The sequence below is a fragment of the Capricornis sumatraensis genome, chromosome 2, assembly GCF_032405125.1.
Source record: "Capricornis sumatraensis isolate serow.1 chromosome 2, serow.2, whole genome shotgun sequence".
Lineage (NCBI taxonomy): Eukaryota > Metazoa > Chordata > Mammalia > Artiodactyla > Bovidae > Capricornis > Capricornis sumatraensis.
This window is the reverse complement of record NC_091070.1, coordinates 78,911,641-78,933,178: the sequence shown is the minus strand read 5'-3', so window position 1 is coordinate 78,933,178 and position 21,538 is coordinate 78,911,641. Positions and strand designations below refer to the sequence as shown.

Genomic DNA, 21,538 nt, shown 5'->3' with positions numbered 1-21,538 from the left:
GTTGTGGAGGACATAGGAGCTCTCAGAGATGATGCTAAGGATTCAGGCTGGGACAGATGGAAGGTTGATGGGGTTACCTTCTGAAACAGGGAGGTGGGCAGTCAGTCATGACTGATGAGGTTGAAGGGGGGTGTCTGGGGCTTCTGCTGAGCTGTTCATATGCCCTTTCAGGAGCCATGCCTTTGTTGTGACGCAGAGTTGTCGTTTTCCCACCAAGTCACGCTTACCTGGGTTTCCCTGGTGGCTCAGTGAGTGGTAAAGAATCCCCCTGCCAGTGCAGGAGATGCAGGTTTGATCTCTGGGTTGGGAAGATCCCCTGGAAAAGGAAATGTCAACCTGCTCTTGTATTCTTGCCTGTAAAATCCCATAGACAAAGGAGCCTGTCGGGCTACAGTCCATGGGGTCACAGAGAGTCAGACATGACTTAGTGACTACACCATCACCACCACACTTACCTGGAAAGAGGCTGATGTGTCCATGGTGATGTCAGCCTATTAGTGTACATGGTGAACATACCTGTATGGTTTCTAATGACCAGAAGTCATATGTTCATGATCAAGACACCCCTTTCCTAATACTATAGTCACTGGGGAACCCATCTATTAATTGTAATCCGGGAATTGTTTGCAGGGCATGTAACCAGAACAAAGAAAGTTTTGACTATTTGAGGAAAATTTACTGAATGTGGTGGGTTCTATAAAATATGGAGCTGAAAGGTTAAGAGCCCTCCCTGCAGGGAGCTCACAGTCGGTGGACTAGAAGAGCAAAAGTAGTCAGTTGTATGTGATGAGCGCTGGGAGTGGGTGGGGTGGGCTAATGAGCACTGGGAGCGGGAGATGAGGTCCACTCTCAACACTGAAGGATGGAAAGAAGTCAGGGGGCCCATGAAACACCCACTCACCACAGCCCGCAAGGCCAATGCCATCTGACAGTAAGTAACTTGCCTCAGACCTCTTGCCCCCACTCTCTGCTCCAGCTTCTGACCTTATTGCGTTTCTTCCAGTTTGCCTGGAATGTACCTGCTTCAGGGACTTTGTACTTATTTTTCCCTTTTTCCTGGAAGACTCTTCCCCCAGACACCCTTAGAATTTATTCCCTCACTCCATCATGTCTTTGCACAAACATTACCTTGCTGAAGGCTTGCCTTGTCTAAAATGCTTACTCTCAGTCTTCTAGCTGGTTTATTTTTCTCTGTAGAGGCTTTTTTTTGGTCATGCAGTGAGCCATGCAAGATCTTAGTTCCCTCAAACAAGGGTGGAACCCGTGCCCCCTGCAGTGGAAGTGCAGAGTCTTAACCACGGGGCCGCCAGGGAAGTCTCTTGTCTATAGACTCCTTACCACCTGACATTGATTATGTATTTGCTTATTGTCTCTCTCCCTCTACAGTATAAACATCATGAGAGTAAGGACTCGGTTTTGCTTACTACTGAGTCTCTGGCACCTTGATCAGTGCTGTGTACTGATGTCTGCTAGGTACTTAGTAAATATCTGTTAAGTGGAGAAGGGGCAAGGAATTCTAGGCCCAGGGAAAGGCAATGTTAAGGGACAAGGTGAGAAGAAGTGTGGGGGTGTGGGGTATGTGTGGGGGACTGTGGGATGTGAGGGCACAAGGGGTGTAAGGGGTTAGTGCACAAGGCCAAACCTTCCTAGTAGGTTTAGATTTTCTTCCAAAGCATACAAGGAGCTGTTCCAGGATTTGAAGGAGGAAGGGATGCAGTCGGGGTGGGACATAAGAGCAAGGCTGGAGGCAGAGACACGGGTTAGGAAGCTCTTTTAGGGATCTAGGCAAAACTAGAAAAGCCTGAACTAGGGCAGCAGTAGGTGAGGTGGACAGGATAGATAGGAGAGTATTAAGAGATTATAACTGGTGCAACCAATAACTCTTACTGGAATGTCTGGCGTAAGAGAGGCAGGTGGTGAGGAAAACATCCACAAGCCTGTGAGTCTGTGCCACAGGGGCTGAGCCTGTCTTATGGTCCACTGTACACCCAACAGAGAAACAGAGAGGAGCCTGATACATACTTCTTTCAATGATGAGGTGAGGTTTCTGGTTTGGGCAGCTGGTAGGTAGTGGCATCACTTACGGGGAAGGGGAGGAGAGAATCATGTTGAAGTTGAAATTTACTTGTAGGATGGTAGGTGGAGGTGGATGTGCCCTTTGGGAGCTCAGGGAAGAGATGGGGCTGAGACTGAACATTCAGCAAATATTCACGAAACACTTGCCATTTTCCCAGCGCTGGTCATTGACTTTATGAAGGTTTCAGTGTGTGTTGTGCTTCTGTGTTTGCAGGATGGGTAACTCAAGATTACAGTAGATCACGCTAAGCATTGTGATTTTCAAGGCACAGGGAGATTCAGGAGGAAAACTAAACTAGCCTAGGGGTTTGAAAACTCTCTAAAAGGAAGTTTAAACTGGCACCTAGATGAAGAAGAATTAACCGAGAGTAGAGAGGGAAGAGGAGCATCTCAAGCAGCAAGAACGGATGTATGAAAACCCGAAGACAAGAAGGGACATCTTTGAGACAATGAAAGGAGTTCAGGTTCAAGTTTTCTTGTTTTTGTTTTGGCTGCTTGGCATATGGGAGCTTAGTTCCTTGACCGGGGCTCAAACCTGGTCACCCCCTGCAGTAGAAGCTTGGAGTCTTTTTTTTTTTTTTAATACACTTTATATGTTTACTTTTAAAAGATTTTTATTTATTTATATTTGGCTGCACTGGGTCTTCGTTGCTGCACCCAGGCTCTCTCTAGCTTCTGTAAGTGGGGACTGTTCTTCATTGCTGTGTGCAGGCTTTGCATTGCAGTGGTTTCTCTGCCTGTGGAGCACGGGCTCTCGGTGTGAGGGCTTCAGTTGCCGTGGTGCATGGGCTTAGTTGCCCCGAGGCATGTGGGATCTTCCCAGACCAGGAACTGAACCCATGTTCCCTGCATTGGCAGGCAGATTCTTAACCCCTGCACCACCAGGGGAGTCTCAGGGGTTCAGATATTGAGTTTGAGGTAGGAAATGTTGAGAGTTGGCTTGTAGAGGTAGATGACTGTCTTTCAGATAAGTTGTTCAGGTCTTTATAAACTGTTCTTGTTTTTATCACTGTGTAACAAATCACACAACACTAAGTGACTTCAAACAGTCATTTTATTCTTTCATGGTTCTTCTCAGGAATTTGGAAAGAGCTAAGTGGGGGCAGTTCTGGCTCAGGCTCTTATGTGATTGTAGTTAGATGGTGGCAGGAGCTGTAAAACAGAGGAATGTTGAAGCAGATGGGGACTAGATGGGCATCTTTTTCTCAAGCTGGGTTGCGGCTTTTCCCTGTGGTCTCTCCTTATGGACCATGATGAGCTTCCTCCCGTAATGACAGCCTCAGTGCAGTCAGACTGTTCTACTTGTGACCGAAGGCTTGAAGAATGAATATCCAAGCAAGCAAAGTGGAAGCTGCCTTGCCTTTTATGACCTAGCCTCTGAAGTTGCATGGTATCCCTCCTGCTACAGTACTATGTGGGTAGAAGCATTCACAGAATACAATCCAGTTTCCAAAGAAGAGGCACAGACCCTATCTCTTGATGGGCAGAGTGTTAAAATCACAGTGTATGAAAAGCACATGTGGGATGGGAGATGTTGCCTAGATATCTTTGGAAAACACAATCTATAGCACATGCTTTATTAAGGAGTTTGGTGAGTTGCCTCTTTTTTTTTTTTTTTTGATGTGGGGCATTTTTTAAAGTCTTTATTGAATTTGTTACAATGCTGCTTCTGTTTTATGTTTCGGTTTTTTGGCCATGAGGCTGTGAGGGATCTTAGCTCCCCAACCAGAGACTGAACCCACACCACCTGCATTAGAAAATGAAGTCTTAACCACTGTATCACCAGGGAAGTCCTAAAAGTTAGGGAGAAATTACATTTTTTTCCTGGACCTTAGTTCCCCACCCAGGGATTGAACCCGTGCCCCTTGCATCAGAAGGCAGAGTCTTAACCACTGGACCACCGGCAAAGTCCCTTGGTGGGGTTCTTCTAAGGCAATGAAAAACCTCTTTGGGCTTTCAAAGCAGGGGAGTGATATTTGTGATTTAGATTTTAGAACTTGTGATTTTTACAAAGATTATTCTGACTTTGCAGGATGGAAAGCAGGGAGACCAGTTAGGAAGCTGTTGCCATGATCTTGAGAGAGATGAGAGATGATGAAGTGAGAAATGATGGTGGCTTGGACTGGAGTCATGTTTTAGGGATGAAGGGACTGGTTAAGACTTGGATACCGATTAGATACAGGTAGAGGTTGTCGATGATGATAAGATACTTCGATCTGGCATCTGGCTCGGGCAACTGGGTGAAGGGTGTTGCCATTTACTTATGGGGGAGCACTGGAGGAGCAGTAGGTTTGCTGGAAATTGTTGGGATCAATTGTGCCTGGTGATGCTGAGTAGGTGGTTGGATATTCATATGTGTCTGGAATCATGACAGTTGGGCTGGTGATATACTTTTGGGAATCATCAATGTATAGTTGAAATCATAGTAGGAGATGAGATCATCCTAGGAGAGAATAAGAAAGGGAACAGAAAAGGGCTTAGGATATGCTCTTAGAATTCTTCAAAGAGGAGAGCAATTTGAGAAGTCAGTGGCCGACAGTGTCCAATCTGCTAGGAGGTCAAGCTAGATAGGGCCAAGTGGAGTTGAATTTATCAACATGAAGATCAACTGGTGATTAAAGTCAACTGGTGACTTTAGAGAGGGAACTTTCAGGGCAATGAGGGTAGAGTTAGATTTCAGACAGATGGCTTATTCATCCTGCAAGATTTATTGAGTATCTACTCTATGCCTAGTTCTGGGTTAGGGCCTGGGGATACAAGGGTAAGTGTGACCCAGTGTCGACCTGCACAGAGCTCACAGTTGATGGGAGAGACAGATATGTAAAGCGTTCAGAGGAAAGGCAGCGCTCCCAAGAGAGGTTGGTTTGCACTCAAAATTAGTCTTTTTGGAAGAACTGTTAAGTAAGATCAGGAGCAGAACAGCATTAGACTTGAGAAGAAGGAAGTCAAGGAGCACTTTGGCAGGTTTTTCAGTGGAGTCATGGAGCTGCATTGTGGTGACAAGGGCAGGTGAGGGAATGTAGGTGTGCTTTCTAAAAGATGGACTCTGCAGGCAAGAAGGGCAGTTGTTAGAGGCAGGGACTCAGGCTGAGGGAGGAGCTTATGGGAAAGACAAGCCTGCCTTATGTTGGTTTGGGGATGTATTTCTCAACTTGGATGAAGTATTAGCCTACAATGAGGTCTTCTTCATTGGAATGCTTGGGTGCCCAGAGTCAGCATCTCTGTCCCTTGAATGGTGCAGAGCATCCCCTCACCCCTTTAAGAGGTAGTGGTGCAGGGTGGTTAAGACCATGGAATCAGGCAGGTTGAACTTATTAGCCTTGGTTTCCTCATCTGTAGAAGGGGATTCTACCTCTAGAAGCATGATCTATACTTCTACCATACTTTCATCCTTTTCATCAGTGACAGTTTCGAGAGAGCAAATAAAGATTCTGCTTCTTTCAGGGTGGCATGTATTTCCTTTACAGGCATAATCTTCCTTTAAAGCTGCTGATGAACTAACTAGTATTGCGAGTGGATCTTGGAATCATTGACCGATTATTGCATAAATAAGTTGTTTGTATGCATGGGTGACTCCGCTCTTTGCTGATTTCATTGTTAGGGTAATTACACGGTGCCCCCTCTGCCAGGAATTCCGCCTCCCTTCCCTCAACCCCAGCATATAGCCTCTACACTCAGTCCAGGTAGCAATGGCCCTGGTGTCTGACTGAACCCACTTTGCTGCCCCAGAATGGATGGGTTGCCTCTCAGTGACTTTCACAGCACCTGATTCTTGCAATTGTTCATGTTCACTTTTCTGGGAAGGCTGGAGACGGTTTTTATTTTTAATATTTAGAAAACTTATTTACGTGGCTGTGCCAGGTCTTAGTTGAACCATGTGAAATCTTCAGTCTTCGCTGTAGCATGTGGGATCTTTAGCTGCGCATGCAAACTCTTAGTTACATAGGGCATGTGGGATCTAGTTCCCCAACCAGGGATCGAACCAAGGCCCTCTGCATTGGAGCGTGGAGTCCTAGCCATTGGACCGCCAGGGAAGTCCCAGGGCACTGGGTCTTAAACACAGAGTCTGCACAGAGTCTGGAGTACGGTGGGTTCAGGCTCAACACATGCTTGTTGGATGGGTGGATCCATGGGGGGATGAATGGATGAGTGCATGAATTCTGAGTTCTGAAGGAACCTTGCTGTCCTGTCCAGAGTGCTATAAATGGTTACTTTTCCCAGCCAGAGGGGTATGCATTTGGCCCCTCTTGAAACTAATTACTCTGGCTTCTAGGAGCTCTTTGAGGATTGCTTCAGTTCTTTGCAGCCAGAAGCCCTGATACCCCAGAGGGCAATAGTCCCACTCCCTGGCCCACATCCTTGCATGCAAATAGAGCATATGGTATAGTGCAACGTGTACAAGTCTTGGAGCTGGCCAGTGAGTAGCCTCAGTTCCCTCAATTGTAAGATGAAGATAATAAACCTACTCTGTTTGATTAAATTAGATAATGTATGCAACAGTGTTGGGATTCCTTGGTGGCTCAGACAGTAAAGAATCTGCCCACAATACAGGAGACCTGGGTTTGATCCTTGGGTCAGGAAGATCCCTTGGAGAAGCAGCCCACTCCAGTGTTCTTGCTTGGGAAATCCCATCGACAGGGGAGCCTGGTGAGCTACAGTCCATGGGGTCGCAAAGAGTTGGACACGACTGATCAACTCACATACATACACACACGAAAGAATGTGAGTGACATAATTGTCAGCCAAAAATGGTATCTATTGCTGCAAGTTATACTCACAGTCATATACATCTTGTTAATTTCTAAAACCTTGACTTTCTGTATTCTGTCTTTAGATGATTAAAAGCAGTTTTAATCTTAAGTAGCTTCGAGATCAGCAGGGATGGCTGAGACTCCTCTTCCTCTTTGCGGGGAAGGTGAAGGTGGCGTTGTTAGGACTAGGTGTCCAGAAACCCAGCTGACTGACTGCCCTGACTGACTGCCCTTTCTTTGGAGCCAATGTGCTTTGGTCCATTGTTTATTTATTTATTTTGACGTCTGGCTTTTGGGAGTTCCCCAACCAGGGATTGAACCCGGGCCAGGGCAGTGAAAGCCTGATTCCTAACCACTAGACCCCCAGGGAACTCCCTGCTTTGGCCCACTGTTAGCGGCCCTGGATGCTTCTGCTCCTGTCTTGCCTACACTCACCCTCCCTGTGACCCAGTTTTTTTGGTCTAGATCTTTGCCTTTGGGTAATGGGATGGTTTATCTCCTGTGTGTTCCGTACCAGTCGGCTAGCAGCACACATGTGGGGCTGGAGGGGAGCTGTGAACAGACTGCTCTTTAGTGTCAGATAGTCTTGGTGTTCCTGATCCTTGACCCTTGTGATTTGTATGTAGTAAGTGCTTTTCTCAAGAGGAAAGGGTTATATGTGTGCATATAGTTGATTCCCAGGTGGTGCTAGTGGTAAACGCAGGAGACGTAAGAGATGTGGGTTCGATCCCTGGGTTGGGAAAATCACCTGGAGGAGGGCATGGCAACCCACTCGAGTATTCTTGCCTGGAGAATCCCATGGACAGACGAGCCTGGTGGACTACAGTCCATGGAGTCCCAAAGAGTTGGACACGACTAAAGCGACTTAGCAGCAGCAGGCGCTTTTCAGCGAATGTCGGCTGGAGGAATGAACAGAAGGTCCGGCTCCATGTTCATCTTGGCAGAGAAGGGCATTGTCTGCTCTTGGCTCTCAGGGTGCTGGTGGTGCCGATGGCTGCTGTGGGCTGAGGGGAGGGCAGCTGCTTGAGCTGCTCATGGACTCCGGAGGACCTCAGATCTCTGAGAGCTTTGGCCCCTGCCCTTGGGCAGCTTCTTCTGGTACCAGAACCACTGACTTCATGTCCTTGCGGCTAATGAGGTGGAACAGTGACGCTGGGCCCCCAGCTGCCTATTGCCCTTTGAACTTTCTGCTTGGAAGCTGGTTGCCTCTCCCAGAGGGGTTTTCCATTGTGGATTAGGGGCGAGGAAGCTTACATTTCATGTTCCACATTGACAGCAACACAGGGACTAGTCGTTCTGGGAGGGGGTCACCATGGACCTTGGAACAGACCCGTCACCAGCAGGGAGGGCGGTGGGGCTCTGTGCTGGCCTGAGCCCCAGGGCTTTTCAGGGGTTCACCTTAATCTCTTTTCCTGTTCTCTTTCTCTCTGTCTCAGAAGAGGTTAAGGAAATGGCCTAGAGGAGGCTGGTAAAGGAGCTTGGGCCCCAATCTCAGCTGAACATTGGAGTCACCAAGGGGGTTTAAAAAACATTCATGGCCCCTTCCTCTCCCTCTCTTCTTTGTCAATCAAATAACTCTGAACCACTGGGTAGAAGAATGGGAGTAGACTTGGAGGACAAGGCTTGAGGAAGCAGAAAGTTGCTGCTGAGGAGAACTAACTGGGGCCTTGGGAAGAGAGGTTCTCAACTGGCAGCTTTAGAATCACCTGGGGAGCTTTAAAAATATACTGATGCCTGGGCTCCACCCCAGAGCCTGGCTTCTTTGGCCTGGGCGGGGCCCGAGCACTGGACTTTGTTAAAGCTTGTCAAGTGATGCCTGTGTGGAGCCGGGAGAGCTAAGTGAGGGTTTGGGCTTGCCTTGATCTGGGTAGTTCTGTATGTGAGGATTTTGTTTTGTGATGAACTAAGGTAGCCGGAGGCAAGCAGATAACCAGACTTCCCCAGGGGAGCCCCATCTCAGCCCTTCTGAGAACTGCAGAGGTGGAGGCCCAGAGCTGCAGGTTCACATTCCTTGGGCCATTCTGATGCTGACTTGGGCTTGCTGTCCCGCTTCTTAGAACCTGAACTGGACCTAGCTGAGCAAACCAGTAAGAATCCAGTTAACCAGGACTCGCTAGCTTCAAGATGGGAGCTGATGGAGTGCTTTAATAGGCGAGCCTGCCTGTTTGCTTGCTTCATCTGGGCGGTGTGGAGCCACGGCGACTGAAATGCTGAGTCCAGTAGGCAGAGTGGGAGGGATCTGATCGAGTGACCCACAGGGTTATGCTCTGTGTGTCTTCCTGCCAGATGCTGTCACACATGATGCTACAGTAAGCAAAATTTCTGTAGCCTGTAAAGGTAAAAGAGTCTGAGGGTCATCTGTTATCTGGGCAATACAGCGGCTCCTTGGAAGGAAGAAATAACCCATCAAGGAAGCTAAGAAGAAAAAGGGATTTTTGAGATGCAGAGAGAGTCGTAAACCACCATCAAACAACAAAAACCAAAACAAGCAGTGGTGGGACTTCCCTGGTGGTCTGGGGGTTAGGACGTGGTGCTTCCACCGCCATGGCCCTGGGTTTAATCCCTGGTTGGGAAACTAAGAATCCCGCAAGCCATGTGGCACAACCAGAAAACAAAACAAAAAGCAAGCCGTAGTAGAGAAAGGGGGGGAACACTTGAAATGTCTGGCTTAAGGCAGCAGATCTGAGGTTATTTTGGAGAGCTTACATCTGGCCCTGCTGAGGACCCGCTGTGGTAGTGTACCCTGGAGGCGTCTGGTGTTTGGAGGTCTGAATGTTCCATCTAAGGGGCCAGGCTGCTCCGCAGCCGTTGACTCTGACTACACACAGCCTGGCCTAAAGCAGAGACGGGTGGTTTTTCTTGAGGATCATGTGACAAAGAGCTTGCTCACCCCAGTTAAGCTCAGGGACTGCTATCCTGTTGTTGACCGCTGAGGAATGAATAATGTCACCAGTCAGAAGACATGTGAGACGTGTCATGACTGACTTTGAAGTTTGAGATAGCAAACTGAGTGGCAGGTGGAATCATCATCTCTGTCATTTGAAGGCTGTGAATGTGGAAGAAAAAGAACACAGAACTGAGTGCTGAAATGTAAATGCTAAGACACCCAGAAAGAAACACTCTGGTGAGGAGCAGATTTCATAGAGATTGGGAGAGGTGCATTTAATAAAACTTTAGACTGAAATTTTAGAGGAAAGGAGAAAAATACACAGATAAAAGTATTCATCTGGGTATTTTGGAGGCTATGAGATATTATAGGGAAAGAAGAAGAAAGGTGAAAAGTTGCTCAGTAATGCATTTGTAGAAGCTAGAAGACTGGGAGTGATGCTTTTGGACTCATCAGCATTCAGTGAGGCTAGTAAATACATTTGCTTTTTACTTTTACTGCGGGAAGAAGCAATTTCATATTTGATTAGAATATGACAGTGAAAGAGCAGACATGTATGCTCAGTTGTATCCAATTCTTTGAGACTCAATGGATTGTAGCCCACCAGACTCCTCTGTCCACAGGATTTTTCAGGCAAGAATACTTGGGTTGCCATTTCCTCCTCCAGGGGATCTTCCCGACCCAGGGATCAAGCCCACATCTGCATTGGCAGGAGGTTCTTTACCACTGAGCTACCTGGGATGCATACCTTGTTCAAAAGTGATGGACCTATAGAAGAGCTGAGATTGCTGTAGTGTATCAAAGAGAGGTACTTGTATGAGGATATGCGGTAATAAGGGATGCCTGCTCCCTCTGGGATTGATTGCAGTGAGAGGGAAATTTCAGGACCAAGATTCAGAAACCTGTGGAGAGGATTTTCCCTCTCCTTTTTCACTTTCCCCGCAAATGTGGTGGACAGTACTGTCTGCTACTGCTTCCAGTTCTCTCCCTACAGGAGGGCTGCTTCTCACAAGTAAGCAGCAGAAGTCTCTTCCTTCCTCATTACAGATATGCGGCCCATCTCTTAGAAAGGGTGCCAGGGGCCTACCCTCTGTTAACCCCATCTGCTTACTATGGGACGAATTACTACATGGTGCTGTTAGAGGGCTCTTGGGTTTTACCCAGGGATTTCTGCTGAAGGTTTCCCTTAGTAAAGAGCATGGAAGTAAACCCCTCACCCTAAAGGAAGAAGCGTGGTAAAGAGAACAAGAGGACAAAAGCAAAAAGAAGTGGGAATGATGTAATTATGGGCGTATACTGCACAGCATCAGATGAGAAGAATAAATATTTTACTTTCCTCTTAAGTACAAATCATAAAATTTGTACAAAATGGAAATATGGTAGCAATGGAAACTTCAATTCCCTGAGCTTCTTTGGCTAAAATCAGTTGCTTTCTATCAGAAGCAGTACTTCTCTACATTAAAAAAATGATTTGTTGTGGAAATTTTCATACATACAAAAGTAGAGCAAATTATACGATGAACTCTCAGGGTTCAAACACCAGGTCAATGACTGTCACCACTGGTTTCTCAGTGTCTATGCTCCACCCAGTCTTTCATCACCCACCACTAGATTATTTAAATCAAATCCAAAACATCAAGGTATGTAATCCATAAAGACTTCAGTGTGAATATATAAAGGATAAAGATTAATTATTGTTATTTTCTATAACCAGGGGAAATGTGGAATCCTTGTGAGGAAGTGACTATGCCTTCTCAGAGCTGGTACTTCCCAGGAAAAAAAAATGCTAAATTTCCTCCAAAATGTACTCTAAATTTTAGGCAAAGAGATTGCAGGAAAATTCAGGGCAAGGAATTATATAATTTTATAGCCAGGGATTTAAAAACAACAAAGACCAGGGGTGTCTTCAGAATGAAACTCTGATAAAATAGTGACATTATCTTTTTTTAGGAAGAATAGGAGAATCATCTGAAGAAGATGATGTGGTTGAACTCACTGATTTTTGATGACCTTAGATTTTTAGAAACAAGATATACAAGAGATAATGAGAGATGACATAATCAAGACTAAATAAATATAGGAGTGGCCCAGACCTGTGAGGAGAGTGTCCTGAAGGTTAATAAACTAAGACCTGAAGAAGTGACTAAGGTCAACAAAAGGTTCTGAGAGCAATGTTCAGAGTCAGAGGAACAGGAGAAAGGCTGGATGCCCTAGGGTCACCTAGATCTGTGATAGTAGATGGTAGAGAGAAAGGAGACACCACAGTCCCACTTTTTCTCTAACTTTACTGCAGAAGAATTGCTCACCTCGGAAAGGGTTCAATAAAAACCCAACAAGCCAATAGATCTAGGCCAACAAAGAAACAAGACCAAGAGAGTTGAGGTAGTAATAAAGCATGTCATTGCTTTAAATGTTTTTAACTACCCACTTACAATGGGCATGAACTTGGGCAAACTCTGGGAGATGGTGAGGGACAGGCAAGCCTGAGGTGCTTCTGTTCATGGGGTCGTGAAGAGTCAGACACGATTTGGTGACTAAACAACAACTACCCCCTTCAAGCAAATGGAAAGGATTTATAATTAGTTGTGATGACAGTGACCACTAGGCATCTCCAGGATCTTGGAGAATAGGGTGTAAAAAGGAAGCTATTGAGTGATATATTAGTTTTCTATTGCTGTTGCAGCAAATTGCCACCAATGTAGTGGTTTAAAACAACACAAATTTATTATTTCACAGTTCAGTAGGTCAGAAGTCTGAAATGGGTCCCACTGGGCTAACGTCAAGGTGTCAGTGTTGCTGGGTTCCTTTCTAGAGGCTTTAGGGGAGATTCCATTTTCTCACCTTTTCTAGCTTCTAGGGGCTGCCCAGATTCCTGGGCTCATGACCCCCTTCCATCCTCAAAGCCAGCAGTAGCTAGTCAAGTCTTTCTCACATCAGAAGTCTTTTGCTGACTCTTCTGCTTCTCAGGGTCACTACTATGCCCACCACAAGTGATAACCTGGCTTTCCAAAAAAAGAGAAAGAGGTGGATTCTGAGCATTCTGCGCTGGTAATCTGAGGTTGATTCCTGCCCCGATTCTAGGCTCATCTGTTAAAACTGGTTAGCAAAATATGAAGGGAAGAAAGGAGGATCTTTAATAACCTGGATGGATTTGCTAAAAGCAAGCTAACCTCAATTTTAATTTTTTATCCAAGTGTGTATATAGAGAAGAAACAGTGCGCATTTTATAAGTGTACAGCTTGATGTGTCCTCAGATTGTAGAAAGCAGCCCCCTGAACCTTTCTTGTGTTCAAGTCACTTCCCCCATGCTCACCAGGCACACTTTAAGGAAAATCTGTTCTGATTTCTAGAAGCATAGATTAGCCTGTTTTTATGTAAATAGACACAAAGGGTATGTCCTCTCGTGTCTGGCTTGTTCACTTAATGTTTGTGAAGCGCATTCCAGATTTTGTCTGTGGTTGTAGATGATTCATTTTTATTGCTGTGTAGTATTCCATTGTATTCATTTAGCTACTCTTGATTGGCATTTGAGTTGTTCTGTTCTGGATTAGCCCATGCAGGTACTCTCCTTGCTCTTAGTTCTAGAATTGACGCTGGGCCTTATTGCTGGAACTAGCCTCCTTCTCTAGGTGTCCATGGAGACTAGGTTTCATGCCCATTGAGGAGCATCTCTTTAGAAATTACAGGAGTGACTTCTTCACAGTTGCTTCTTCCTCCAAAGCAGGGGTCAAAGCAGGATTGGAGGTGCACCTGAGTCAAGGGTCCGAGGTGATTTTCAGGCCATCTTCCTGTGGACTTGGCCCAGCACTGGGTGGAGACTGAACTGTATCTAGGAGGGTAGGGCATCCCTGATCCTTGAGGTTAAATGCCCTTGTCCTTATATTATCCTAACCCCAGGCCCTACCCCACCCACTTCCTTGCCTCTGAAGCAGGAGGTCAGGCTCCACTTCAAGAACAGTGCACTTGGCTGGGCTCCAGGGCCACCGGTCAGCTGTATCCGCTGCGGGTGGGGACAAAGAGCTCAGTCAGCACTGCTGCCTGCAGGACCCGTTTCCTGCTCTCACGGCCAAGAGGCCCTGGAGGCAGCTGAGCGCTGGGGAAGATGAGGTCTGGCCCTCTTTCCAGAGGATTCCCTTCTTCATTCAAACGGAGCCTCCCATGCTCAATACAGAGAGCAGATCAGGGGGTGATGGTGGGTCCATGGCTGAGAACAAAGGCTCAGGAGTTGGGGAGGAGGAAACACTGGTGGTCAAAGGAATGGATATGGAAGTAGACTAGAGAAGCTGTAGGGATTAAAATGTAAACGACCCCTGTATTTTCTTTTCAGAATTTGCTGTAGTAAAAGGTAATGGGTCGGCTTTTCCCTGTCCCAGCTCCCTGGACAGAGCTGAGAACAGAACCTTGTGGAACGTGGCTACAGACTGACTCAGAGCTAGAGCCAATCCCTTAAGCCTCCCGCCCATTGATGCTGAGGGCTAACCATGATTTTTTTTTTAAAATTAAAAAAATGCTGTCTGCTTTGGGTCTTCATTGTTGTGTGGGGGCTTCTCTCTAGTTATGGTGCTCGGACTTAATGCCCTGAGGCATGTGGGATCTTAGTTGCCCAACCAGGGATCAAATCCGGAGGCAGATTGTTAACCTCTCGACCACCGGGGAAGTTCCTAACTGTGCATTATAATTATGGGATCCTGTCCTTTGTGAATGAGGCAGCTCCAGTTGTCCTGGTGTTTCTAATCCAGCCTGGCTTAAGTTATATTTGTGTGTCAGCAGCAGAGCCTGAGGGTAAGGGGTGGAGGCACAGGATGCGGAGAAGTGGCAGGAGGGCTGCTGAATGGCTGGAGGCAGAAGCCAGTGGGGAGTGAAGGATGAGTGACTGGTTGAGGAGGATCAGCAGATCTGAAAGATTTGGCCATTTTGTGGGGGTGCTTGTGGCGACTACACACTCGTGTCTTTAATTATTAACTTAACACTGCACTGGCCTGGAGTTATGGGTGCATTTTTGCCCAGCCCTGTGATAAGGTTTGGTTGTTCATTGTCTTGTTTATTAGGCAGAAAGGCCTAATGTTTGTTTGGGACAGGAAAGCCCCCTTTCTGGAAGAACAGGAAGAGACTTGGGCACTGAGGGAGGGGGAGACAGAAGGTGAGACAGCATGGTTGCTCTTTCCTGCCCCTCAGGAGGAAGTAGTCCTGGGCCAGAGTATGTTGAGACCAGGACACAAAAAACCAGGATGGGTGGGAATCCTAAGGGCCACACCCAGCAGAATGGAGGCAGGGAGTCTCTGGGGCTGAGCTGGGGGCCAGAAGCAGGCAGGTGCAGTGCTTTCTCTCTGGGAAGGCAGCCCTCCTCCTGGTGCCCCAGTTGCTGAGCTGGGAAGGAGGGAGCAGTGCCGAGCTCTGTTGTACTGCAGCAGGAAAGCTACGGGGTATGTGCCTGCCTGCTTGTTTAAGAGGTTGGGGGGTGTGGGTTGAGGGACATTCTGCTGAATTTCAGAATTATTTCTTTTTATTTTCTCCCCCCTCCCCCACCAACCCCTGGCGCATCCTCGGGCTACTGGTCGACCTCACAGCCTGTTTGGGCTTCCGCGCTCTTTCTTCTATTGAAGTAGCGGATTATACGTGTTTTTTTTTTTTTTTTTTTTGTGGGAGAGGGATAGTGGATTTCTCTGATATTCTGATGGAAGTTATGGACCCTTTTTCTTAGAAAAATGCATATACTTTGGACACGTAAACATAACACTTTACAGAGGATTTCAGGCCCTGTGGAAGCCCTAGGGTAAGAACCCTGGCTCTAAGGGCAGTCCATGAACTTCGCTGGAGCTCTTCCAGGTAGAGTTTGCCTCTACCCCAGGGTGGCAGGACTTGAGGAACGGCCATGGCTCTGACTTTTGCATTGTCCAGTCAGGAAAAATGCCCCGTTCCCTTTGTATAGGAACCTGTTTCAAGAATCTTTCCAAGTATGAAAACAAGCAGCTGAACAGGCCAGCAGAGGCAGGAAGTCTGGCCTCCAGCCTAATCCTGGTCACAAATCCTGACCTGCTGGGCCAGACACTGGATAAGTTACAGCAGGGCTCATCAAGGTTAACAGTGATCCACAGCATGAGACTGTTTATTCCTGGGCCCACATAAGGGGCTATGGGGCTGGAGATGGGGAGAGACTGTGACTTTTCAGAGCCAACAGCCAGAACACATCACTAATCCTGTTCTGCCGCCAGTTGCCTCCTATTGCTGTGAGCACATTTGTGTGTAAGCAGATCCAGTCACTTTGTATCTCTTATATTAAGTGCTGAGTGTGTGTATGTGTATTGCTGTGCACCCATGTGCTCAGCAAGTGCCTTTGAATGATAATGGTGAGGAAATTCTGGGCAGAGGTTTCTAGTGCAGAGCAGGTCAGAGCCCAGACACCTCTGTCTTTGGCCAAAGGGTCTGTTTTGGTGATGGGTACTAGAAACATTGCTTGCGGGGGGGTGGAGGGGGGTCTAAGGCCCTCTGGATGGTAGGGTCAGTCACCAATCAGCTTTGTTTTTCTTTCAGGTCTCTTAACCTTCATTAACTGTGCCTATGTCAAGTGGGGAACCCTGGTGCAAGATGTTTTCACCTATGCTAAAGTATTGGCACTGATTGCCATCATCATCGCAGGCATTGTTAGACTTGGCCAGGGTAAGAAGTAATAGTAGCAGCAACTCACGTTTGTTAAGCATTTTCCATGAGCTGTACTCTTCTATGTAGCCTTTGTGCATGATTTCACTTAATAGGTACTGTTATTATTCCCTTTTATTTAGGCCATGCCCCAGTGCTTGCGGGATCTTAGTTCCTCCACCAGGGATTGAACCTGTGCCCTCTGCAATGGAAGCCTCAGAGTCCTAACAATTGGACAGCCAAGGAATTCTCTAAAGTCCCTAGTTGTGCATGCTGGGTCCTCAGTCGTGTCTAACTCTTTGTGACCCTATGGATTGTAGCCCAACGGGTTCCTCTGTCCATGGGATTCTCCAGGCAATAATACTGGAGTGGGTTGCCATTTCCTTCTCCAAGGGATCTTCCTGACCCAGGAATTGAACCTGGGTCTCTTGTACTGCAGGGGGATTCTTTACTATCTGAGCTACCAGGGAAGCCCCAGCTTAAATCATGGAGCTGAAATCTGTACCAGGCAGACTGACCCCAAAACCTGTCCTGTTGTGTCTATGCATGCTGCCTCTCAGGGGAGGTTGATCTTGAGCCAGCTTTTGCAGATTGTCGAGCCCAGTGCTGTGGCATTGACTGTTCTCCCCCTGGGAGTGGGCATGGGCAGAAATGAACCTGTGGTACTCACTCCTCTCCTGGTTTCCAGGTGTGAACGCCTGTAACTACTCTGTTGACTGGGCACACTGAACCCTGCCCTTCCTCCACTCCGTGTCAGCTGTGTGGTGTTAGGAGGGGAGCAGACAGAACTGCATCACTCCTGTTCTCTAGCCCTCGTGCTCTGTTGTTCTTTTCCCTAGAAATTCACCAGGGTCCTTCCTGTTAGGATCCGGGTGCTTGGAGAAGGAAATGGCAACCCACTCCAGTATTCTTGTCTGGAGAATCTCAGGGACAGAGGAGCTTGGTGGGCTGCTGTCCATGGGGTCACACAGAGTTGGACACGACTGAGCGACTTCACTTTCACTTTGATGCATTGGAGAAGGAAATGGCAACCCATTCGTGTTCTTGCCTGGAGAATCCCAGGGACGGGGGAGCCTTGTGGGCTGCTGTCTATGGGGTCGCACAGAGGTGGACACGACTGAAGCGACTTAGCAACAGCAGCAGCTGATCCCTGCACTCTGGCCCATTTCTGTCGGTGTCTCTCTTCTGCTCCCCATCCCTTCACTGGTACCCTTACTGCTAAGGTGTTCGAAACCACAGGCATTCTATTATTGTATTCCTCCTCTCCCTTACTGAGTCACCTTGTAGTTGGGGTACAGGCCACTAATCCTTCTGCCTTGCTGTGTTCTCTGGGTTTCAGGAGCCTCGACTCACTTTGAAAATTCCTTTGAGGGTTCATCATTTTCAGCGGGTGACATTGCCCTGGCACTGTACTCGGCTCTGTTCTCCTATTCTGGCTGGGACACCCTCAACTATGTCACTGAAGAGATCCAGAACCCTGAGAGGTAGGCACTTCACTATCAACTTTCCATAGCGATGGCAGCTGTCATTTACTGAACCCCTACTATGTGCTGATGGCATACACCTGGTCAGTTTTGTCTGCATCATTTTGACAGGGCTGAGGCTGGACAAGTAACTGGTCCATGATCACAGTAACAGGGCTAAGAGGTGAACTTTCTTGTACTAAAAAAAAATTTTTACAGGGCTTTTCACATTTATTTGGGCATTTCTGCATTAATCAAAGTAGGGTGTATCATGTGCTTGTTTTTTTTAAATTAAAAAAATTGACTTTCCTTGATAGATTTTCACTTACCCTTATTCCTATAACTTTAGGTCACAGAGTACCAGAAACCTTTTCCTTCTGATCCCATGTTTCTCAAATTCCTAAGTGACTTAGTGGTATTGTTTGTTTCAGGACACCATTGAATTGTCCTGTAGTCACGGAGAGTGAAAAGCACTGCCCAGGGAGTCAGAGGGCCTGGACTTGTCTCTCCACTGATTCGCTGGGTGACCTTGAGGGAATTCACTGCCATCTCTGCCTGCTCCCTATCTATAATTGAGGGGGTTGAACTATATGACTTCAGAGCCTTTCCTGGCTCTAAAATTCAGTGACTCTAGGAACTAAGATTTGCCAGGAAATGAGGTTTCTGAAATTTTTAAGTCAAAATAATAATAAACTCCTCTTGGCTTTGAAAAACAAGAGTATTCTTGATAAACATCTAGTGTTGCAACCCTGGGAGCAGACAATAGCTGATGGGAGGCCTGGGTGGTGCTTCCACCTACTGGACAGAAGCTGAATGACTTGAATATTTGCCCCTCTCTACCCCCACCCTGCTCCAAGTCTCACTGCAAATAACATTTATAAAGATCATGGCTTATTTTTGGCCAGAGGGACTATGAGCTGTCTTTAAGTCTTTCTCTTGGCCAAGGGTTAGGGTAGCACTCAAGGTTCTCTAACTAAGGGAGTGGGGTGGGCATTTCTGATTGCTTGTTCAGGTATACATATTGTTCTTACTGAGGGCCTGTCTTACTCTCTAGAGAGATTAGATTTCACAATTTCCCTCCATAATTTATTTTCTATTTAACCTTAAGACAAATTTTCCAGTGTTGATAATCTTGGGGAAGGAAGCCTGATGCTAAGAAACCTTGAGTAAAACAAAACCTTCCCATGCTATTATCACACTGTGACATGGTTATTTGTTAATCCTTTCCCTTTTGTATGTAGGCCTTTCTCTGAATGTGATACTCTTCCACCTGACGCTCTTTAGTTCTTGAGTATAAGCCACTCTCCAACTTCAAGGCAAAAGCACTGGGTGAATGCCTTAGAGGCCCCGGCCCTGGATTGGTGCGGGCAGTCTAAGAATCACAGGACAATGGGGATGAGACTGGGACTAATGGATCCACTGTTGTGTTTGGCTGCAGGAATCTGCCCCTCTCCATTGGCATTTCCATGCCCATTGTCACCATCATGTACATCTTGACCAATGTGGCCTATTACACTGTGCTCAACATGAGGGACATCCTGGCAAGCGATGCTGTTGCTGTGGTAAAGGATTTTCACTAGCAGAAGGGTGAGGGTGTGTCTGTGGGCTTTGGGGTATGATGTCGCTCCTCAGAGTCCCAGAAATCCGGCAGTCCTTGGAGTATGCTTAGGGCACTGGGCTTGTCAGGTCCCGTTAGCCATGCTCTGTAAGAAGGGCTGGGTTGCCAGCAGAGGGACCAGGGGGCATGCTTGTCCTTGCCTTCCATCTCTGTTGGGTCCTGCTAATGACTCCTCTCCATTTCTTCCCCTTAGACTTTTGCAGACCAGATTTTTGGCATATTCAATTGGACCATTCCATTTGCGGTTGCATTATCCTGCTTCGGTGGCCTCAATGCCTCCATCCTGGCTGCGTCTAGGTATGAGTCTTCTTTTACTAAGGAGTATTGTGAAGAGCTACGGCAGGGCCAGACTTCCAGGACCCACTTGAGTCACCATGCTCCCCAAATGGTAGTCAACCCTTTGGCCTCATTCCCATCAGCAGCCTCCAGTGCTCACACATCTTGGTATTCAACTTCTTTCCAATTAATCAAACCCTTTTGATGGAGGGAAGGACTTGTGGCACATGAACCTGGCCATACCCATGTCCCTCATGGTTTTCAGCCTCTCCTATCGTACCCCAAATAGGCTTTTCTTTGTGGGCTCAAGAGAAGGCCATCTCCCTGATACCATCTGCATGATTCATGTGAAGCGGTTCACACCGGTGCCAGCTCTTCTCTTCAATGTAAGTGATCTCAAGATTGGGCTGAAAGCCAGGTAATGGAGAAACTTTAGTAACAGTAGATACAACTGTTCTGGCTTCCAAGAAGCTCTAAATATTCTAACAGAAAAACTATTAGTGGACCATTCACCACGGGCAAGGCCCTGTGCTAACTGCTGTGGTGGTTCTGAAGAGAATCCATCTTCTCTAAGGAATGGTGGCCTCCTCGTCTAGGGTGAGGCATAATGGTCATGGAATACATTGTAATGACTGCTGTGGCAGATAAAGATGTAGTGTTTATGGGGAGCAATGGTCATTTTTGTAGGGGTAGAAGTGAAAGACTTTGGAGAATTTGAAATGGGTCTTCAAGTTTAGGGTTGCAAATATCGATGGGCTTTAGGTTAGACAAATGGCATCAGCAGTCTGGAGGTGTGGAGTTGGGTAGTAGAAGGTAAAAGCTGGAAGTGTAGGTTGGAGCCATTCTGGAGAGGTTCTGGGGCAAAAGCTATTTGAGGAACTGTTTCGAGTGTGCTGTACAGAGGATTAAGCTGGCAAGGATTTGAAGAACGGGCTGAAAAAGGCTACTGACTTGATAGGAAATGAATGAAGTTAAAGTGGCAAATGGGGTGGGAACAGAAAAGGACAGTTGGAGAAACTGAGGACTTAACAAGGGGGGTGGATCTATGGGATAAAGGGGACTGGAAACTGCTTTGCGTGACAGAGGCTGACAGGAGCTGACGCGGGCTTGTGCCTACAGGGTCTCATGGCGTTGATCTACTTGTGTGTGGAGGACATCTTTCAGCTCATTAACTACTACAGCTTCAGCTACTGGTTCTTCGTGGGGCTCTCTATCATGGGTCAGCTTTATCTGCGCTGGAAGGAGCCCAATAGGCCTCGTCCTCTCAAGGTAGCTCCTCCCCATCCCACCTTTGCTGTACCTGCTCCAGGGATTCTGATACCTTCTCAGAAACCTTGGCCCAGAACTGTGGGTGGTACTCACTGAAATGAAGGGCACAGGAAGGCTCAGCACTCTGCTCTGCAGAAGTGGGGGGTTATCGTGGCTGTCCACCCTGGCCTGTTTAACCTCCAATTGTTTCTTCTGGGCCCTTAGCTCAGCCTGTTCTTCCCCATTGTCTTCTGCCTCTGCACCATCTTCCTGGTGGCTGTTCCACTCTACAGTGATACCGTCAACTCTCTCATCGGCATTGGCATTGCTCTCTCAGGCTTGCCCTTTTACTTCTTCATCATCAGAGTGCCAGAACACAAACGACCTCTTTGCCTCCGCAGGATTGTGGGTAAGCCTTGGATCCTCAAGTCAGCTCAGCCATTGTACAGCTTAGGGCTGGTTTTTTTTGTTTTCTTCTTCTGCAACTCTTAATCTCCCAAGCCACCTCTGCCATAGCCCCTGTTGTTGAGGTTTAACTGAAATTGTCCCCTTGGGCCCAGCCCCATTCAGTGCCACTTGGACT

At 47.1% G+C, this 21,538-nt stretch overlaps 1 protein-coding gene across 2 annotated transcripts in view; it reads left to right on the top strand.

Moving 5' to 3' along the window:
• SLC7A7 (solute carrier family 7 member 7) overlaps window positions 1–21,538 on the top strand; it is a 31,285-nt gene that overhangs the window by 9,184 nt on the left and 563 nt on the right. For both annotated transcript variants that reach the window (XM_068963534.1, XM_068963528.1), the window contains exons 3-9: window positions 16,246–16,371; window positions 17,690–17,834; window positions 19,252–19,375; window positions 19,625–19,728; window positions 19,997–20,093; window positions 20,827–20,976; window positions 21,181–21,364. In XM_068963534.1, coding sequence (XP_068819635.1) covers window positions 16,246–16,371; window positions 17,690–17,834; window positions 19,252–19,375; window positions 19,625–19,728; window positions 19,997–20,093; window positions 20,827–20,976; window positions 21,181–21,364 — 930 coding nt within the window. The remainder of the gene's footprint in view (window positions 1–16,245; window positions 16,372–17,689; window positions 17,835–19,251; window positions 19,376–19,624; window positions 19,729–19,996; window positions 20,094–20,826; window positions 20,977–21,180; window positions 21,365–21,538) is intronic.